This window comes from Schistocerca gregaria, chromosome 6 (genome assembly GCF_023897955.1).
Source record: "Schistocerca gregaria isolate iqSchGreg1 chromosome 6, iqSchGreg1.2, whole genome shotgun sequence".
Taxonomy (NCBI): domain Eukaryota; kingdom Metazoa; phylum Arthropoda; class Insecta; order Orthoptera; family Acrididae; genus Schistocerca; species Schistocerca gregaria.
The window spans coordinates 489,601,124-489,619,975 of record NC_064925.1 but is presented as its reverse complement, the minus strand read 5'-3'; the positions used below and the strand labels follow the sequence as shown (position 1 = coordinate 489,619,975).

Here is an 18,852-nt window from a genome sequence, read left to right as displayed (position 1 = left end):
GGTTTGCAGGGCACAGACATAAAACCCCCCGGCTCTGGAAAGTCTGCCTGGTGGCCAGCAGCAGGATCTGGCAGTACTCACCAGAGACCCAGGAGCCGTTGAAGGGCGGCGCCCGCAGGCGCGGCCCCAGAACGTCGTCCAGCGTGAGCTTGGCGCCGCGCACCCTGGGGCCCTCCTCCGCCGGCGACAGCATGGCGATGGAGAGCGCGATCATGGCCAGAACCAGCACGATTACGAGCAGCGCGATCAGGATGCCGCGCCAGTTGCGCTCGTTCGGGCCTGACGACACCAGCTCCTGCAACACATCGTGCCAACCATCGTCAGATTTAAGCTACCAGCAGTAGTGCGCAACCAACGTCGCCCAGGTATACAATTATTTCAGTCTTCTACTAGTCCATCCCCTCCTTCCCTCTCTCACTGTTCATCCCCTCCTTCAATACCTACATCGTGCCAACCATCGTCAGATTTAAGCGACCAGCAGTAGTGCGCAACCAACGTCGCCCAGGTATACAATTACTTCAGTCTTCTACTAGTCCAACCCCTCCTTCCCTCTCTCACTGTTCATCCCCTCCTTCAATACCTACATCGTGCCAACCATCGTCAGATTTAAGCGACCAGCAGTAGTGCGCAACCAACGTCGCCCAGGTATACAATTATTTCAGTCTTCTACTAGTCCATCCCCTCCTTCCCTCTCTCACTGTTCATCCCCTCCTTCAATACCTACATCGTGCCAACCATCGCCAGATTTAAGCGACCAGCAGTAGTGCGCAACCAATGTCGCCCAGGTATACAATTATTTCAGTCTTCTACTAGTCCATCCCCTCCTTCCCTCTCTCACTGTTCATCCCCTCCTTCAATACCTACATCGTGCCAACCATCGCCAGATTTAAGCGACCAGCAGTAGTGCGCAACCAACGTCGCCCAGGTATACAATTATTTCAGTCTTCTACTACTCCATCCCCTCCTTCTCTCTCTCACTGTTTCTCCCCTCCTTCAATACCTCTCTGTCCATGTCCTTCACCCCTTCTCTCTGTCCAACTCCTCCACCTTCCTCCTCCTCTCTCTCTCCATCTCATCTCTACATCTACATCTATATACTCCGCAATCCACCATACTGTGCGTGGCGGAGGATACCACGTACCACAACTAGCATCTTTTCTCCATGTTCCACTCCCAAACAGATCGAGGGAAAAACGACTGCCTATATGCCTCTGTACGAGCTCTAATCTCTCTTATCTTTGTGGCCTTTCCGCGAAATATAAGTTGTTGTTGTTGTTGTGGTCTTCAGTCCTGAGACTGGTTTGATGCAGCTCTCCATGCTACTCTATCCTGTGCAAGCTTCTTCATCTCCCAGTAACTACTGCAACCTACATCCTTCTGAATCTGCATAGTGTATTCGTCTCCTGGTCTCCCTCTACGATTTTTAACATCCACGCTACCCTCCAATGCTACATTTGTGATCCCTTGAGGCCTCAGAACATGTCCTACTAACCAGTCCCTTCTTTTTGTCAAGTTGTATCACAAACTCCTCTTCTTCCCAATACTATTCAATACCTCCTCATTAGTTATGTGATCTACCCATCTAATCTTCAGTATTCTTCTGTTGCACCACAATTCGAAAGCTTCTATTTTCCTCTTATCCAAACTATTTATTGTCCACGTTTCACTTCCATACATGGCTACGCTCCATACAAATACTTTCAGAAATGGCTTCCTGACACTTAAAATCTAACTCGATGTAACAAATTTCTCTTCTTCAGAAACGCTTTCGTTGCCATTGCCAGTCTACATTTTATATCCTCTCTACTTCGACCATCATCAGTTATTTTGCTCCCCAAATAGCAAAACTCCTTTACTACTTTAAGTGTCTCATTTCCTAATCTAATTCCCTCAGCATCACCCGATTTAATTTGACTACATTCCATTATCCTCGTTTTGCTTTTGTTTATGTTCGTCTAAAGCTGCATGCCCTCGGGAGAAAGATGGTAAGTTGGCGGCAGTAAAATTGTACTTCAGTCAGTCCCAAATGCTGGTCCTCTAAATTTCCTCAGTAGTGATTCGCGAAAAGAACGCCACCTTTCCTCTAGCGACTCCCATCCGAGTTCCTGAAGCATTTCCGTAACAGTCGCGTGCTGATCAAACCTACCAGTAAAAAATCTAGCAGCCCTCCTCTGAATTGCTTCTATGTCCTCTCTCAATCCGACGTGATAGGGATCCCAAACGCTCGAGCAGTACTCAAGAATAGGTCGTATTAGTGTTTTATAAGCGGTCTCCTTTACAGATGAACCACATCTTCCCAAAATTCTACCAAGTAACCGAAGACGACTATCCACCTTCCCCACAACTGCCATTACATGCTTGTCCCACTTCATAACGCCCTGCAGTGTTACGCCCAAATATTTAATCGACTTGACTGTGTCAAGCGCTACTCTATATTTAGAGTTAGCTGCCATTCTTTACACCAATCACAAAACCTGTCCAAGTCATCTTGTATCCTCCTACAGTCACTCAACGACGACAACTTCCCGTACACCACAGCATCATCGGCAAAGAGCCGCACATTGCTATCCACCCTATCCGAAAGATCATTTATGTAGATAGAAAACAACAGCGGACCTACCACACTTTCCTGGGGCACGCCAGATGGTACCCTCACCTCCAATGAACACTCACCATCGAGGACAATGTACTGGGATCTATTACTTAAGAAGTCCATCTGCCTCTACCAGCTCTGTCCATCTGCCCCTACCCCGTCCGTCGATTGACTCCCTCTCCTTCTTTCCATCTCATTCCCCCCCTCTCATTCCATTTTCTCCTTCCCCCTCTTGAGAATCTCCTCCTCCCACTCTCTACCTATCTCCTCCTCGCCCTTCTCTCTGTTCACTGCCTCCTTCATCTTTTCATCTCGTCAGCTTCCCTTTATCTGTCCATTTCCTCCTCCCCCCCCCTCCCTGTTCATGTGCTCTCCCCCTCTCTTTGTCTCTCTTTCCTTCCCTTGACTCGGTTCATTTCCTTTCTCTGTCCACCTCTTCCTCTCCCTCCTGTCCATTCCCCCCTCTCTCTCTCTGTTCCTCTCCCCCCCCCCCCCCCTTATTCGTATCCAGCTCCTCCTTCCATCTCACTGTTGTTCGTCTCCTCCTCCTCATCCCACAGTATTTCTTTCTAGATCGTAATTAATTTTTTTACCTAATTTGGGTGAAATCGTTTCAGGGGTTTAGGATGAACGTTTTCCTGTGGTTTTGCTCCCGTACGCACATGTCAAAACAATTTCACATATTTTTAACATATTTCACTCGTATTAGTTCACATATTTCACCTGTATCTCTAGCGAATTCCACCCTACAGTTTCATTTTCGTCAGAACATCTAAAAAGTAGACCAAGAGTATCAGTGTCTAACACGGAAAATCGACGATGTGCTAGCAGACGTCATTTCCTTATGTAAGCGAGAAAGCAGCCGAAAAATCATCGTAAGTACAAATCAACCTATTCTTAACGAACTGTTTTTCGAGCTAAAAAGCAAATCAAAATGTAAATAAACTTAATCACAGACCACTGATGATGCTTTACCTCAATAACGAGAAACGCGTCTGGTAAAAAAATCAGTATGTAGTTGCAACGACGGATCAAATATACTTCATGGCTTTTGTTTCGTGTGATATAGTTTCAAATTAACAAATTTTGGATTTTTTTCCTTTGGTTATACTTTGAAACCTTTCTTCTTACCATATTTCATCATTCTATTTCAAATGGAAGTACCCTATAAATTTTGATGAGTGAGTTTGCATGTATCAAAACATGTGTCATAAATGGCCTTTTCTTTTTATTGCATTGACTTAGACGAATAAATTTTTTTCACTGTCAAGGCCCAGTATGCCTTATAATGTGGCATAAATTTCAACTTGATACGTCTAGCAGTTTATGAGAAACAGGAGAGACATACAGACAGACAGAAAGACAGGCAACAAGTGATATTATAAGGGCTCCAGTTTTTTCCGATTGAGATAAGGAAGCCTAAAAACGTAATACTTGCCATTAAAATTGCAACAAGGCAAGCAAAAAACGTCAGATTGCCGAGAAGTGTACTTATTCTGAGTGAGCCAGGAAGAAATGTACTTGCTTCGATGGGTGATAGTGATCCTGAACAAAAAGCTTCAGGTGGACATCATCAAATTGTTCGAGACAACTTCCGCTACACTACTGTGGTAAGTTTTAAACAATTATACCGTTAGAATAACGCAGAAAATAAATAACAAGGTATATTAAATTTATTCTATATGTCCATATCAAGTTTTTTGGTCACAACCACCAATTTTGTCACCCCTCAAAGCATGTACCTTTCCTCCGCACTCACCCTGTGTGACTGGATATACAAATGATTACCATACCATGATACCACAACAAGTACTCAGCAGCAACGCTATCTACATTCTTCATACAAGAAATGATTACACAACGGGTTTCTCAATGAGAAATCGTCTTTTAATGTTCGTTGCTTGTGAGAAGATGGTGTTATGCCTCGTGTTAGAAGGAAAAATGTGTACCGGCACATATCGGAAGTTGTCAGCGGCAGAATCGTAGCCTATGCATTTTGTCGTTCTGCGATATTGCTGCTCACTTCGGTTGGAATCCCACGACTGTAATTGCTAGTATTAGTCCTGGTGGGCTAATACTCAGCGGCATGCAGCGTCTCAGACTTCTACGACTAGCACCCGAGAGAACAGACATATTGTTCATTCGGCTGTGCAGGGTCGTACAGCCACATCACGCAGACTGAGTCATGAAATTGACTTGTTTTTGCAGAAAGACAGGTATCTACATGGACTGTAAGGTACGGTGACCGCTGTTACAGTTTCCCATGAGCAGAGAGCAGAGAGAGTAACACCAACAGTGGTGCACCCAACCACAGTTGTGTTTGCTAAAGTTATCGAGAGTGTTTGCTAAAGTTATCGAGAAGGTTGTATATACAAGGTTACTGGAGCATTTAAATTCACATCATTTGCTGCCAAATGTACAGTTTGGTTTTAGAAATGGTTTAACAACTGAAAATGCTATATTATCTTTTCTCTGTGAGGTTTTGGACGGATTAAATAAAAGGTTGCGAACGCTAGGTGTTTTCTTTGATTTAACGAAGGCTTTTGACTGTGTTGACCACAAAATATTACTGCAGAAGTTGGACCATTATGGAGTAACGGGAGTAGCTTACAACTGGTTCGCCTCTTACTTTAAGAACAGAAAGCAGAAGGTAATTCTCCGCAATATTGAGAGTGGTAGTGATGTTCAGTCCCAATAGGGCACTGTTAAGGGGGGCGTTCCCCAAGGGTCGGTGCTGGGGCCACTACTGTTTCTTATTTATATAAATGATATGCCTTCTAGTATTACAGGTGATTCGAAAATATTTCTGTTTGCTGATGACACCAGCTTGGTAGTGAAGGATCTTGTGTGTGATATTGAAACAGTATCAAATAATGTAGTTCATGAAATAAGTTCGTGGCTTGTGGAAAATAATTTGATGTTAAATCACAGTAAGACTCAGTTTTTACAGTTTCTAACACACAATTCAACAAGAACAGATATTTCAATCAGACAGAATTGGCATATTATAAGCTAGACGGAACAGTTCAAGTTCCTAGGCGTTCAGATAGATAGTAAGCTGTTGTGGAAAGCCAATGTCCAGGATCTTGTTCAGAAACTAAATGCTGCTTTATTTACCATTAGAACAGTATCCGAAATAAGTGACAGTGCAACACGAAAAGTAGTCTACTTCGCATATTTTCATACGCTTATGTCATATGGTATTATTTTTTGGGGTAATTCTTCTGATTCAAAAAGAGTATTTTTGGCTCAAAAACGGGCTGTTCGAGCTATATGTGGTGTAAGTTCGAGAACCTCTTGTCGACCCCTATTCAATAGTCTGGCAATCCTGACATTGCCCTCACAGTATATATTTTCTTTAATGTCGTTTGTTATTAGCAATATTAGCTTATTACCAAGAGTTAGCAGCTTTCACTCAGTTAATACTAGGCAGAAATCAAATCTGCATGTGGAATGCACTTCCTTGACCTTTGTGCAGAAAGAAGTGCACTATTCCGCTGTATCCATTTTCAATAAGCTACCACAAGAACTAAAAAATCTTAGCAGTAGCCCAAACGCTTTTAAGTCTAAACTGAAGAGTTTCCTCATGGCTCACTCCTTCTATCCTGTCGAGGAGCTCCTGGAAGAGCTGAAAAATTAAGCAAATTCCAGTGTTACATTGTTGATTTTCTTCATTTAAACTTACGAACTGTCGCCTGAATACGTTTCTTGTATTTCATTTTATATGTTTCTACTATCGTGTTATAATTTCATGTATTGACTCGTTCCATGACCATGGAAACTTCTCCTTAATTTGGTCCCACGGAACAATAAATAAATAAATAACAGCAATAGACACAGGACTTAGCAGCCGTCGTCTTTCAGAAGTGTCGTAGTTCTGGGTACAGCATTACAGAAGACACTGTTGGTAGAGCCTAGGTTCATCTGGGCGGTCAGTTGCTCAAACGGCGTTTGTTACTCCTGTCTTCTATGGTCGTGGTGTACCATACCTAGTGCTGCCACCTTCCGTCTGTGAGTGGCTACTGCATGTTGACGTCGAATATAGGCGGTGGTCACATTGAAAGTAGATAATGTAGTTAGGCCAGTGGCTGCACCCAATTTTGGAGTCCTATAGGAAGTTAAGTTTCAACAAGATAACACAAGAGAGAATGTTGCCTCTTCTACTGAACAAGTGCTTATAGCTCTTAAGATATGCACTTTAACGACCATGTCTATTGTTCATTTTTTTTTGTTTTTGTCCATATTATCTTCTTTCAGAATATGGAAAGCAAGAGGCTTGCAGTAAAAGAAATGTGTTTCACAATATAGAAGGTGAACAAGTGCTAACAGTTTTTAAGATATGAATGTTGGAAACCACATTTATGAGACATTTTTTCTTGTATTGGTCCATGCTAACACCTTCGAAATTTTTTCGGTAGAGTTCTGGTTCACGCTGTATATAAATGTAGACATCTGAAAACGAGTTCCGGGCTGAAAGCGTTTGTTACGTAAAAAATAAAAACCTTCTCAAGAATTTGTGGTTGTTTGAGAAATCACTCTACAGTCCTTAATACGATAAAAATAAATCTAGAAAAATAAGTTCGACTCTTAAGGTCACTGGTATAATTCCGGACGTAAGTAACGCACGAAGATGGCCATGAGCAATATTTCTCTTGACTCAAACTCGACTGCCACTGGAACATATGACGTCTATACCAAATCTGCCTAAAGGACGACACTGAAATACTGCAAACGTGCTGTAATTAGGAACAATTTAGAAAGCAAATGTCTCCAAACCGATAGTGACCTGTGTAAGAAAATTTTGTTATATGGGAGGTATTTAGACGACATTTTCATAGTATTAAGTGATAGTACAGAAGAAATTGCGGAGTTTGATGTTGCATAAAATTCATTGTATGCTAATAGAACTTCTACGAGGGAACTGGATCGAAATACTTCTTGGCCTACGTATAATGAGGGTAGGTTTGAGCCTTGCACACATCTTTCGCAAGCCAACAGCCTAATATATGATTATTTCAGCAGATTCATGCCATCCGCAATGGCACTAGAGAGCATTTGTTAATTCAGTGTTCGAAAGACTCGCCAAATTTAATTAGATAAGGAAGATAATAATGGAGACGTTGACACCATTATTCACATAGACAAGGCATACGGCTACAGAGAAAGTGATGTTAGAAAGATGGGTGATGAAGTGTTCAGGAAAACAGAAAATAAATATTCGGTTATAGGTAATAATACGAAAAATTATCTTTGGCACATCAAGGCTCGCTATCTGAAAAAGTTGCAAATGCTTTTAGAAAACATAGCACAAAAGTGGATTACCGGACAAATAGGGAGCTAGGGCAACTACTGCGCCGTAGTTTAGAGTCTACCTTAATTTTGTAATGCGAGAGTTTATAAGATTGTATGCGAGTCATGCAGCTGCAACTATATAAGGGAAGAGCGGTAGAGGAATCAGAAAACGGTCTAGGGAACATCGCTACGCAGCCAGCAATAGCTGCACATACGTGTAACTGGGAAACCTCTTTTGATGCTAGTCAGTTCTAAGGATGAGCATTACTGCAAAGGGCATTTGATTCTAAAGCACTATGTCAGGGTGAAAAACACTAAATAAATTACTTTTTCTCTCTTAACATCATGTGGGCAGGGTGGGTTCTTCATTGGCTCGGGTATGAGGTAGAATGAAACAGCATTTTTACATAAGGTAACTTTTATTGAAAGTTCTGTACAATGGTTTCCTTACTGGATTGTTGTCGTTGGGAGAGCGGCAGCTGTGTCGTTTGCGAAGCCTTCTGCTGCGTGGGCGGCGGCGTCTGATTACGCCTGGCGGTGTATATCTCGTATCGTTGTTTCACCCAGTTGACTGGAGACGGGCATCGTGAGGTGGCCCGTTTAATTACTGAGAACAAAGTCGTGAATCAGATGGTGATACCTTGGATGTGGCGTCCCAATGTTTCTTTTCTCTAAGTGGCCGCGTGTGTCAGTGTTGTGCGTCGGCCAGCGGAGCGGTGAGGCGGGGGAAGGCCAGTGTCCCGGACTCGAACCATGGACTCCCGCTTGCCAGTCTTCTGCTGTCAGATGTTCATCCCAGCTCACAGGTGACTGCTGATGTGAGGTCGTCTACTTTCCGTCCTCACGAGTCACCCGGGTACATAAAAATCAGTCTTCAAATACCTTCTAACTGTCTTCTGGCGGCGAGACTGCTGCTTGCTATTCCGTTACAGCGGCGGACTTGGTGCTTCTGTGTACGATGTAGTCTCTTCCTGCATGATGGTCTTCAGCACCGAATGGACTGTACTGGGACTGAACTCGAACCTAAACTGAACTGAAAACTACTACTGTCGGGCCCACTGCGTCTCGCGTATTTATTTACTCCAGTTCACTGGAGGTGAACGACTTCACGTCATTGCCTCGTCTGTCACGTTGAAAAGCTTCTAGAAGAGTCTTCTTAACATCGGTTATTGGCTCTTGAAATGTAGGCGAGGGCCTTTGCTCACTGAGAAACACGTGAGCCGGTCGGGCGATGCCCTGACGGCTGAATCGACAGCTTCCACTTATACGGGGAAGGCGATGACTTCTCCTGAACGTGCTGACTTGGAAGTGCCAGCCGTTGCCACTGCAGCTCTGCCCGTTGTTTGCCAGTGTGTATCTCTTCTAAACTAAACTAAGTTTTTCATTTATATTCTAATTTCTACTTCACTTCACATTGATTTCAATAATTTATTTACCTATCTTAAGTACCGCTCAACATACGCTAATAGAAATGGTAAATTCACTTACTGTGTTGGACGTAGAGAATGAGGGCTATATTTCAGATATATTATTAGAGTTAGAAATTTACATTAAAACGATTCAGATCCTGAATCTTTTTATTAATGAACAAATGGCAAGTAACCAGAATTGGTTTTTTGGAATATTTGATAGACTGTTTATCGATCGAAAAGAATAAAACAACCACCTCTCTGAGCCACCTCGGAAACATATGATTCAATTGAATGCCTTTTCAAACCCCTTTGTTGTTACACCTGGAGTAGCTTCATGAAATAATAAACTAATTACAGTGATCCGACGTGAACAATTTACTCCATTTCGCAAAGTAAGCAATCCGTGATGTTTTATGCATGAACTTTTTTTGGTCTTAGCTTAAAATACATACTTGTAAATTAGACAAACAACTTATCGCCTGTATGTAGGAGTTTTCATAAAGGATTTTGAGAACTTACTTTTACGATTTTTTATGAAGAATACAGACAATTTTATTTTGTACAGCTAATCAGCAGATTCCTTGTAAAAATTGTCAGTGATTCAGACTGTGGATCATTGCGAAATATCAGCTTTTGTATATGAATTTACGCTAGTGTGCATATTTTTATGCGCCAGCTAGTCATATAAAGCTTTGTATGTCAATTATTAGGTTGTAATACAGTCTTGTTTGTTTTCTTACGTTTGTCAATTAAGCAAATTTCGATTTGTTTCGTGTGCGACCAGCTCATACTTCATGTTCCACTTTCCTCTGATTACGAATATACTGTGGTCACGTCGTTCGAAAAAACAAAAGGCAATTACACATTCAGATCACACGAGCAGACGACAGAAAAGTTATAGACCGTATGCAATTCGAATGGGGCACAGCGGCAAAGAAACAAAAATAAATGATTTTTTTTTTCACTTCGTAATGCGGTAATGAGCACAGCAGCGCCACAAAGTAATACATTGCACAGAATGACAGCATGCACACGCTGCGCGATGTTGTTGTTGTTGTGGTCTTCAGTCCTGAGACTGGTTTGATGCAGCTCTTCATGCTACTCTATCCTGTGCAACCTTCTTCATCTCCCAGTACCTGCTGCAACCCACATCCTTCTGAATCTGCTTAGTGTGTTCATCTCTTGGTCTCCCTCTACGATTTTTACCCTCCACGCTGTCCTCCAGTACTAAATTGGTGATCCCTTGATGCCTCAGAACATGTCCTACCAACCAATCCCTTCTTTTTGTCAAATTGTGCCACAAACTACTTTTCTCCCCAATTCTATACACTACCTCCTCATTAGTTATGTGATCTACCCATCAAATCTTCAGCATTCTTCTGTAGCAGCACATTTCGAAAGCTTCTATTCTCTTCTTGTCCAAACTATTTATCGTCCACGTCTCACTTCCATACATGGCTACACTCCATACAAATACTTTCAGAAACGACTTCCTAACACTTAAATCAATACCGATATTAACAAATTTCTCTTCTTCAGAAACGCTTTCGTTGCCATTGCCAGTCTACATTTTATATCCTCTCTACTTCGACCATTATCAGTTATTTTGCTCCCCAAGTAGCAAAACTCCTTTACTATTTTAAGTGTCTCATTTCCTCATCTAATTCCCTCAGCATCACCCGACTTAATTCGACTACATTCCATTATCCTTATTTTGCTTTTGTTGATGATCATCTTATACCCTCCTTTCAAGACACTGTCCATTCCGTTCAAGCCGGCCGCTGTAACCGAGCGGTTCTAGGCCCTTCAGTCCGGAACCGCGCTGCTGCTACGGTCGCTGGTTCGAATCCTGCCTCGGGCATGGATGTGTGTGATGTCCTTAGGTTAGTTAGGTTTAAGTAGTTCTAAGTCTAGGGGACTGATGACTTCAGATGTTTATTAAGTCTCATAGTGCTCAGAGCCATTTGAACCATTTTTGAGCCATTCCTTTCAGCTGCTCTTCCAAGTCCTTTGCTGTTTCTGACAGAATTACAATGTCATCGGCGAACCTCAAAGTTTTTATTTCTTCTCCGTGGATTTTAACACCTAGCTGTACGATACGTCGCAAATTTTGTAATTCTGTCTTTCTGTTCGGTGGAGAAGCGGGTGGGGTGGGGGGGGGGTGGAGTGAGCGATTCAGTGATCAAGAAAATGACAATAAAGCATCACTCTCGTCATTTTCCTGGTCACAAATACAACACCGAAAGTAATAATCAAAGAACTCACGCCTTTTTATTGTACATGTATTAAGTTAATACATGTAATCTTACTGAGAAGTGTTAAGTTCGGAGCAAACACGCCTTGCCACTTGCGTCGGTAACAAACGAGCGATGTTAGTGGCGAGATGAAGGGTTCAAATGGCTCTGAGCACTATGGGACTTAACTTCTGAGGTCATCAGTCCCCTAGAACTTAGAACTACTTAAACCTAACTAACCCAAGTACAGCACACACATCCATGCCCGAGGCAGGATTCGAACCTGCGATCAGAGCGGTCGCGCGGTTGCAGACTGTAGCGCCTAGAACCGCTCGGCCACGGCGGCCGGCATGGTGAAGGGGGATCAGGTGGCTGACAGAAGCCGCAGGCGAGCAGAACGGGCGCACCCGCTCCTGCTTTTGCGTATTACCCCCCCCCCCCTCAGTCGTGATTTTAGTCGATTCATTTCAGCTGAGGTTATGGAAGATAACAATATCCATTCACGTTTAGTGTTCAGCGATGAGGATAGGTTCCATTTAAGTGGAAAAGTGAGACGCCACGATATAAGAATATAGGGTATGCAATGATCACATACCATAATGAAGCAAGATTCATATGTTTCGCGACGTTTCCCGGGAAAGATCTCATGACTCTTTTTTTTTTCAGAGAAATTAGTAATAACAATCTTCTTGATATTTGTCATACGTCTTGTGGATGGTATGCTAGACATCACTAAACGGTAAATGAAAACTCTCATGCTAAACGTATTTGTAAGTGCTCAAGGTTTTATGTTTATGCATGTATACGATCTGCCATTTGTAAAATGGGACGGTTATTCTAAAATAAAACTATGCAGTCGTACGAGTAACTGAAAATTCAGCCAAGTTTCTATTTTCATTCGTGTGGAAGGCATAATCTTGTGAAATGGCTGAATCTTTTTGAAACAACTTGTAGCTTGCAGTGGAACGACTACTGTGATTTGTTAATTAGTACTGGTTGTGGGGAATAAACAGGGTGATTTAGGAGGAAAAGATAGCTGAGTGGTAGCCTGTACGGTAGCTCAGCGTGTTCGGTCAGAGGGTTAACTGCCCTGTGTAGTAATAAAAATCAACTGAGTTAATGGATCAATGATGAAGTTGAAGAAGCGTCATGGGACGTGCGCCCCGAAACGCGGTCAACGAGGCGGTCTGTCACGCCAAGAGGCGCGGGTTCGATTCCCGCTGGGTCGGAGATTTTCTCCGCTCAGGGATTGGGTGTTGTGTTGTCCTCATTGTCATTTCATCATCACCAGTGGAAGGCAACGGGAAACAACCGCTGGAATCACTTCCCTAGGCGCTCATGCGGTGGACCTCCCTGACGAGGCTTCCCCCATGACAAGACAAAGATTTTAGGAGGAAAAATCATTCTTTTAGTTGTTAGTAGTAGAGATTAATTATAATAATACATTCATACAGAACATTTGTCTAACTTTCATCACATGAAATGTTTATAAAATGCAGTTGTCTTGCAATGATCATTCTATAGAAGTTGACAACGAAATGAGCTGCTCTGTGAGTTTTGAAATATTCGAGTTAATTCTGGACGTGAAGTGCATCCCCAGTTCACTTCTGTCTTGTATTGAGTCGAAATCGGATCTTCGGATCTCCATCTCACAACCACATCAGCAGCCACTCACAATTTACTATTGTGAGTACTGCTTCGGATGGGGCTCACCACAGGGAAATCTGAAACTACAAGTGTACCGCCGAAGCCAGGAACTATTGTAGACAGTTACATAGAACGAGGCGACGCAATATATGTCGGTTACAATGGATCTTGAGTCTCAGTACATAGAACCTAGTACAGTCAGGAATAAACTAGATGTAAAGTGGGTGAAGGCAAAACTTTGCCAGTCAAACCGGGAGTGACAAATAAGTGCGCACAAAGCATAACGATAACGACAGTGTTAGAGAATGATGGATACAAGAATCAGAATTCGGTTACCAGTTAAAGTTCAGGACAGTAACGGTTAAATAATAGAATTCGGTTACCAGTTAAAGTTCAGGACAGTAACGGTTAAATAATAGACTCCGGGCCGCAAGTTGTCTATGTAGAAAGAATAAATATGAATATCGTAAAGGTGTACATGATGACGCTTGGAAAATTACTGCATCAAAAATGACAGAAATTTACGGGCAGATTAATAGTACAAAGCAAACAGGAAAGAAGAATATTTATGTGGTTGCAGCAAACAATATCGTGGTTCAAAAAATGGTTCAAATGGCTCTGAGCACTATGGGACTTAACACCTGAGATAGTCAGTCCCCTAGAACTTAGAACTACTTAAACCAAACTAACCTAAGGACATCACACACATCCATGCCCGAGGCAGGATTCTAACCTGCGACCGTAGCGGTTGCGCGGTTCCAGACTGAAGCGCCTAGAACCGCTCGGCCACTCCGGCCGGCAAACAATATCGTGTTACAAACAGTAATTAGAGAGAGGGTGTATGAAGGATAAATTGAAAACCACATAGTCCACATTAGTGAATAGTCTAGTACGTGCACTATTAGAGGAAATAGGATCACTGATAAAAAAAGTCACTAAATCTCTCTTCAATGATAATGTCAAAACCGAAGCAAAATTATGAACTTGTATTTTCATATTTGATGGACAATACTGCCAAGACACAAAGGCTCGGTTAGACACAGCTTTTAATATAAGTTGAGTGAGCATATCAAACATGCCCAAACTTGCTCTTGACTAGTAGAGGTATAGCTGGTAAATAACAAAGCGTCACTGAATCGCATTGGAGTATAGATTGCATTCCTAGTGTGTTGTATGATAGTCTTTTTCTTCCTGTTCACTCTCACTTGTTCTTATTCTGTCCTGCCTTGTGCTCTGTAAAGTCTTAATGGGACGCGGGGGATCTAACACGACGTTAAAACAGTGGCAACTTGCCAACTCGCATCGTGTGAAGTGCCACTGTCACAGAAGCACCGCTAGTTAGCTGAATATCTCCGCAAGTACGGCTGGGGTACTATAAAACTATTTGAGTTTGAGGATCAGATAGAATGTGCCCCTCAAAACGGACAGTCATGTAAATTAATGAAAGAGAAATGCGATTAATTATAAGAAAGAGTATAACGGTAATTCTCAATTAAGCGGCCCAAAATTGCAATCTAGCAGCTTCAAGAATGTTGTAAGCAAGTAAGTGGATCGTCTGTTCGATGAATTATCGTAGACGAAGGGTACGACGAAAGAGTGGCAAGGCAAAACCTGTACATGAACAAAGTAAATCGAGTCAAAAGTTGATAACTGATCACGTTAACAAAGATTCGGGGAAGTGGAATGATTTTTTATTTGCGATGAGAAGAAGTTCAACAGCTTTCCAACAGACGGAATCAGTAGACGAGCAGCATAGCAAACATTTAATTTATGTTTTTTATTTGTTTGGTTTGATTAGGGTCATGGGGCCCTCTTTCATCGGACCATGGTTCACACATACAGTATCTGTTACATCATATTTACTTAAGAAAAACAATTTTAATGTTAAAAAGATTTGAGTGTCTGAAGTGGCAGTGTGAGTAAATTGTACTATGAACTAATAAAGTTAATATCAATATTACTTTTACTGTTGCAGCTGCTGCCAGTAATAATAACATGACAATAATTATAACATTAATAACAATAATGATGGTGGGAGGCCGGCCGGCATGGTCGAGCAGTTCTAGGCGCTTCAGTCTGGAACCGCGCGACCGCTACGGTCGTAGGTTCGAATGCTGCCTCGAGCATGGCTGTGTGTGATGTCCTTAGGTTAGTTAGGTTTAAGTAGTTCTAAGTTCTAGGGGACTGATGACCTTAGCTATTAAGTCCCATAGTGCTCAGAGCCATTTGAACCATTTTTGATGGTGGCAAATACAAGAAGAATTTAAAGGTGTACGAGATTGATGTTTTCTGCTAAAATGAATTCTGGGGAAAGGAAATTTAAGGTGATTGCATCGGCTAAGAAAACTGGGAAATGAGGAAGGTAAGGTAGGAAGAGGAATGTTCAATGGTAATGAGTGTGTACATGGTAAATGGTAATCCTTGATGTTGCTTTAATAGCTATGTCATTACCTGCCTTCTGAAGCTGGAGATTTCAATTAGTTGTCTAATATGATGCGTGTTGTTATTCCACAGTCTGGTTCCTGATACTGAGAAGAACTTCGAGTACGTGGCTGAACGATGGAGTGGGATGGGAACGGATGTCTCTGACGTGTTATTCACACAAGAGCGTTAAGGTCGAAGAGAGATATGAGAGACAGTGTTCAATGATAAGACAGTAAAGAAGACAGAGTGTATGGAAATCTCTGCACATGTCTACCTGCTGCCAGGATAGCTGTGCATTCGATGGTGAAATGTGATCAAAGAGTCGAACATCAAAAGTATAACGATCACAGGCATTCACAACCCACCAGACTCTGTGAGCTGTCCTGAGAAAGATCTTGCAGCATAACATCGCTATAATCAATAACTGGAAGTATTTTCAAAACAATAGGGAAGAGCTTTTTATATTTTTATAGCGCACGGTGAGATGCCGATGCCTTCTTGGACATTGCATTTACGTTCTCAGTCCAATTTAGATTTCCATCTGTTATTACATATTTTTGTCCCATTTAGGTTAAAGGGGGTAGGTCTCCCCGATATTTCGGGTTAATGAGCCTAGAATGACCAGCCAGTAGCGCTTGGGTTTTCTACTGGTTGAACTTTAACCCTGTACCCTGTGCCCATATTGATAGTGCAAACAAGTCAGTATTGACGTTCTCGATAGCGGTCTTCAGGTTTATTAGTTTTGTATTTAGATACAACTGAAGCTCATCAGCGTACATTTGGTATTTACAGCAGGACAAAACTGATGACACATCTTTTATGTAAATGAAGAGAGTATAGGACCTAATACTGAATCCTCGGGAACACTTGATTCTACCTGCCTCCATTGCGATTTTATGGTGCCGGATATGTTGAATTGCTGGCGAGACGTCACGTATGAGCGAAACCATTGCAGTGCACTTGGCAAGAAAATTTACAACCTACTTTAAAACACGGCGTGGTGGGTGTTTTGCTATGGGGCTGTATTTCACCTTCTGGTGTGAGAGATGTTACATTCATTGACAGCACGTTAATCAGTGTAGGATTCCTCAACACCTTGCAACAAAGTATGCACATGAGTGAAGATAATATGAGGCTTATATCTACATTCAAATATTTCCCGAAACACATATCAAATCTTGTAAAAGAATGACTTCTCTAGAAATCTCGCGAAGTTATTTGGATATCACCTCAGTTACCAGACATTAACTCCGTTGACTATTTATCGGATAAACTAGACAAAGGGTTGAAATTATTACAGTCATGTCGAAATACGATCTGAAAAAAAAACTGAAGAAAGAATAGGCACTAACTGAGCCTGAGTACACCGCAAAATCTGTTGGTAGCAAGCAAGAGAGTATGGACATGCTACGAAGTATTTAGTTCTAGTATTTTTCTTGCGTTCAAGGACAATTACCTTGTAACCGATATTAAAGACGCTACGGAGTTAATCTGTGAAATAGTATGTAAGAAAATACTGTCTTATTATGTTGTCTAAGAAATTATATGACACAGTTTACATTTATCAAGAGAGCGCATTCTTCATTTATTGAAACTGCATCTATTTCTTAAAAGTATATCTTAAAATAAAGTACTTGTTGCTAGAAATATTAAAATGGTGGGATTTTAATATCAGCCGCTGTGCACGTAGTTGTATGAAACATTGGGTGAGGCAAAGTTCCTGTAATGTCGCTTATAAACTGTCAGAACAGTTTGAGATTCGGAAATTATGGTTGTGCAAATTGTAGAGTACCACACGTTGCAAAAAACATAACACAAAGGCGGGAATACGAACTACTTTTACAAATATACGAGATTGTGGCATGACATGTCATCTCGATCAGAGATGCAACTGAAACGTGAAAAGGTAATTTAATAAGTGGGAAAAAACTTATAAACATCAGATGCTGACAAGCCAGCAACCACAAGACAATAGGCCTAATATAGCAGACCAAAAGGAAATTATAAATGCCTGAAATTGTCAGATGGACAACTATAAGGAATTCAATGTAAAGAAAGCTTCAGATATGAACTTTCCATTGGTTTGCTCGCATGTAGGTACACTGGATTGCCAGTTTCGCCCGGGCTATGCTGCCATATTCTCTCATAGCCTGGACACTGAGGATCTGAAGATGGAAGCTTAACCCTGCCGAAACTGGCAGTCCAGTGCATCTACATACCATCAAGCCAGCAAAAACTTCATTCCTGAAGCTTTCTCAACGACCTCTTAGCGTCGAACAAGAACTATGCGGAAGTCATGTATTACAGCACCTGTAGTCAACGAACTGCCATGAGCCATCATAAGCAGTGACACGAAGATAGCATGCAGTCTTGGTTCATTCGGAAACAACGGCTTTGTTTCGAGAGCAGCGACTCGATTGTTTGACATCGGTACTAGTTCCCCCTGCTGACTGAGCCGTGACTACAGAAATCAGAGACGTGACTTAGTCCACTGCTCTTTGTTGCCTGATAGGACGGCTAAGTAAGTAGTCCATCGTTTCACTTCTGGAGAGGTTTGAATTCTGCTCCTACTGCGTGTCCCGCACTGACGGAAGGAAAAGTGAATTTCTAACTCAATTTGCGAAACTTTTGTTGCGAACAGAAATCATTCAATTTCTGCCAACGGTGTAAAATGATTGTTATTGTGATCTTCAGTCGAAAAACCGGACTGATGCAGCTCTTCATGCTTCCCTGTTCTGTATAAGTATCTTAATCTCAGAGTAACTACAGCAACTTATATTCTATTGAATCTGCTTACTGTATTCATTTCTTGGTCTCCCTCTACGATTTTTGTCCATAATAATACCACCCTCCTCCCAATACTAAACTGGTGATCTCTTGATGTCACAGAATATGTTCTTTTAGTCAGGTTGTGCCACAAATTTCTTTCCTTTCCAATTCTATTCTGTAGGCCTACCTACTCATTAATTACGTGATCTGCCCACCTAATCCTCAGCAGTCTTCTATAAAATCACATTTCAAAAGCTTCTCCTCTCTTCTTGTCTAAAGTGTTTATTATCGACGTTTCACTTCTATACAAGGCTACACTCCATACAAATACTTTCAGAAAATACCTCCAAACACTTAAATCTATATTCGAAGTTAACAAGTTTCTTTTCTTCAGAAACAGGTTTCTTGCCACTGCCTGTCTACCGTTCATATCCTCTCTATTTCGGCCATCATAAGTTATTCTGCTGCCCAGACAACAAAA

At 41.8% G+C, this 18,852-nt stretch overlaps 1 protein-coding gene across 3 annotated transcripts in view; it reads right to left on the bottom strand.

Annotated features, from left to right (window-relative positions):
* Positions 1–18,852, bottom strand: part of LOC126278505 (inactive dipeptidyl peptidase 10-like) — a 517,605-nt gene that overhangs the window by 227,474 nt on the left and 271,279 nt on the right. For all 3 annotated transcript variants that reach the window (XM_049978663.1, XM_049978662.1, XM_049978664.1), the window contains exon 2: positions 82–295. In XM_049978663.1, the coding sequence (XP_049834620.1) occupies positions 82–295 (214 nt within the window). The remainder of the gene's footprint in view (positions 1–81; positions 296–18,852) is intronic.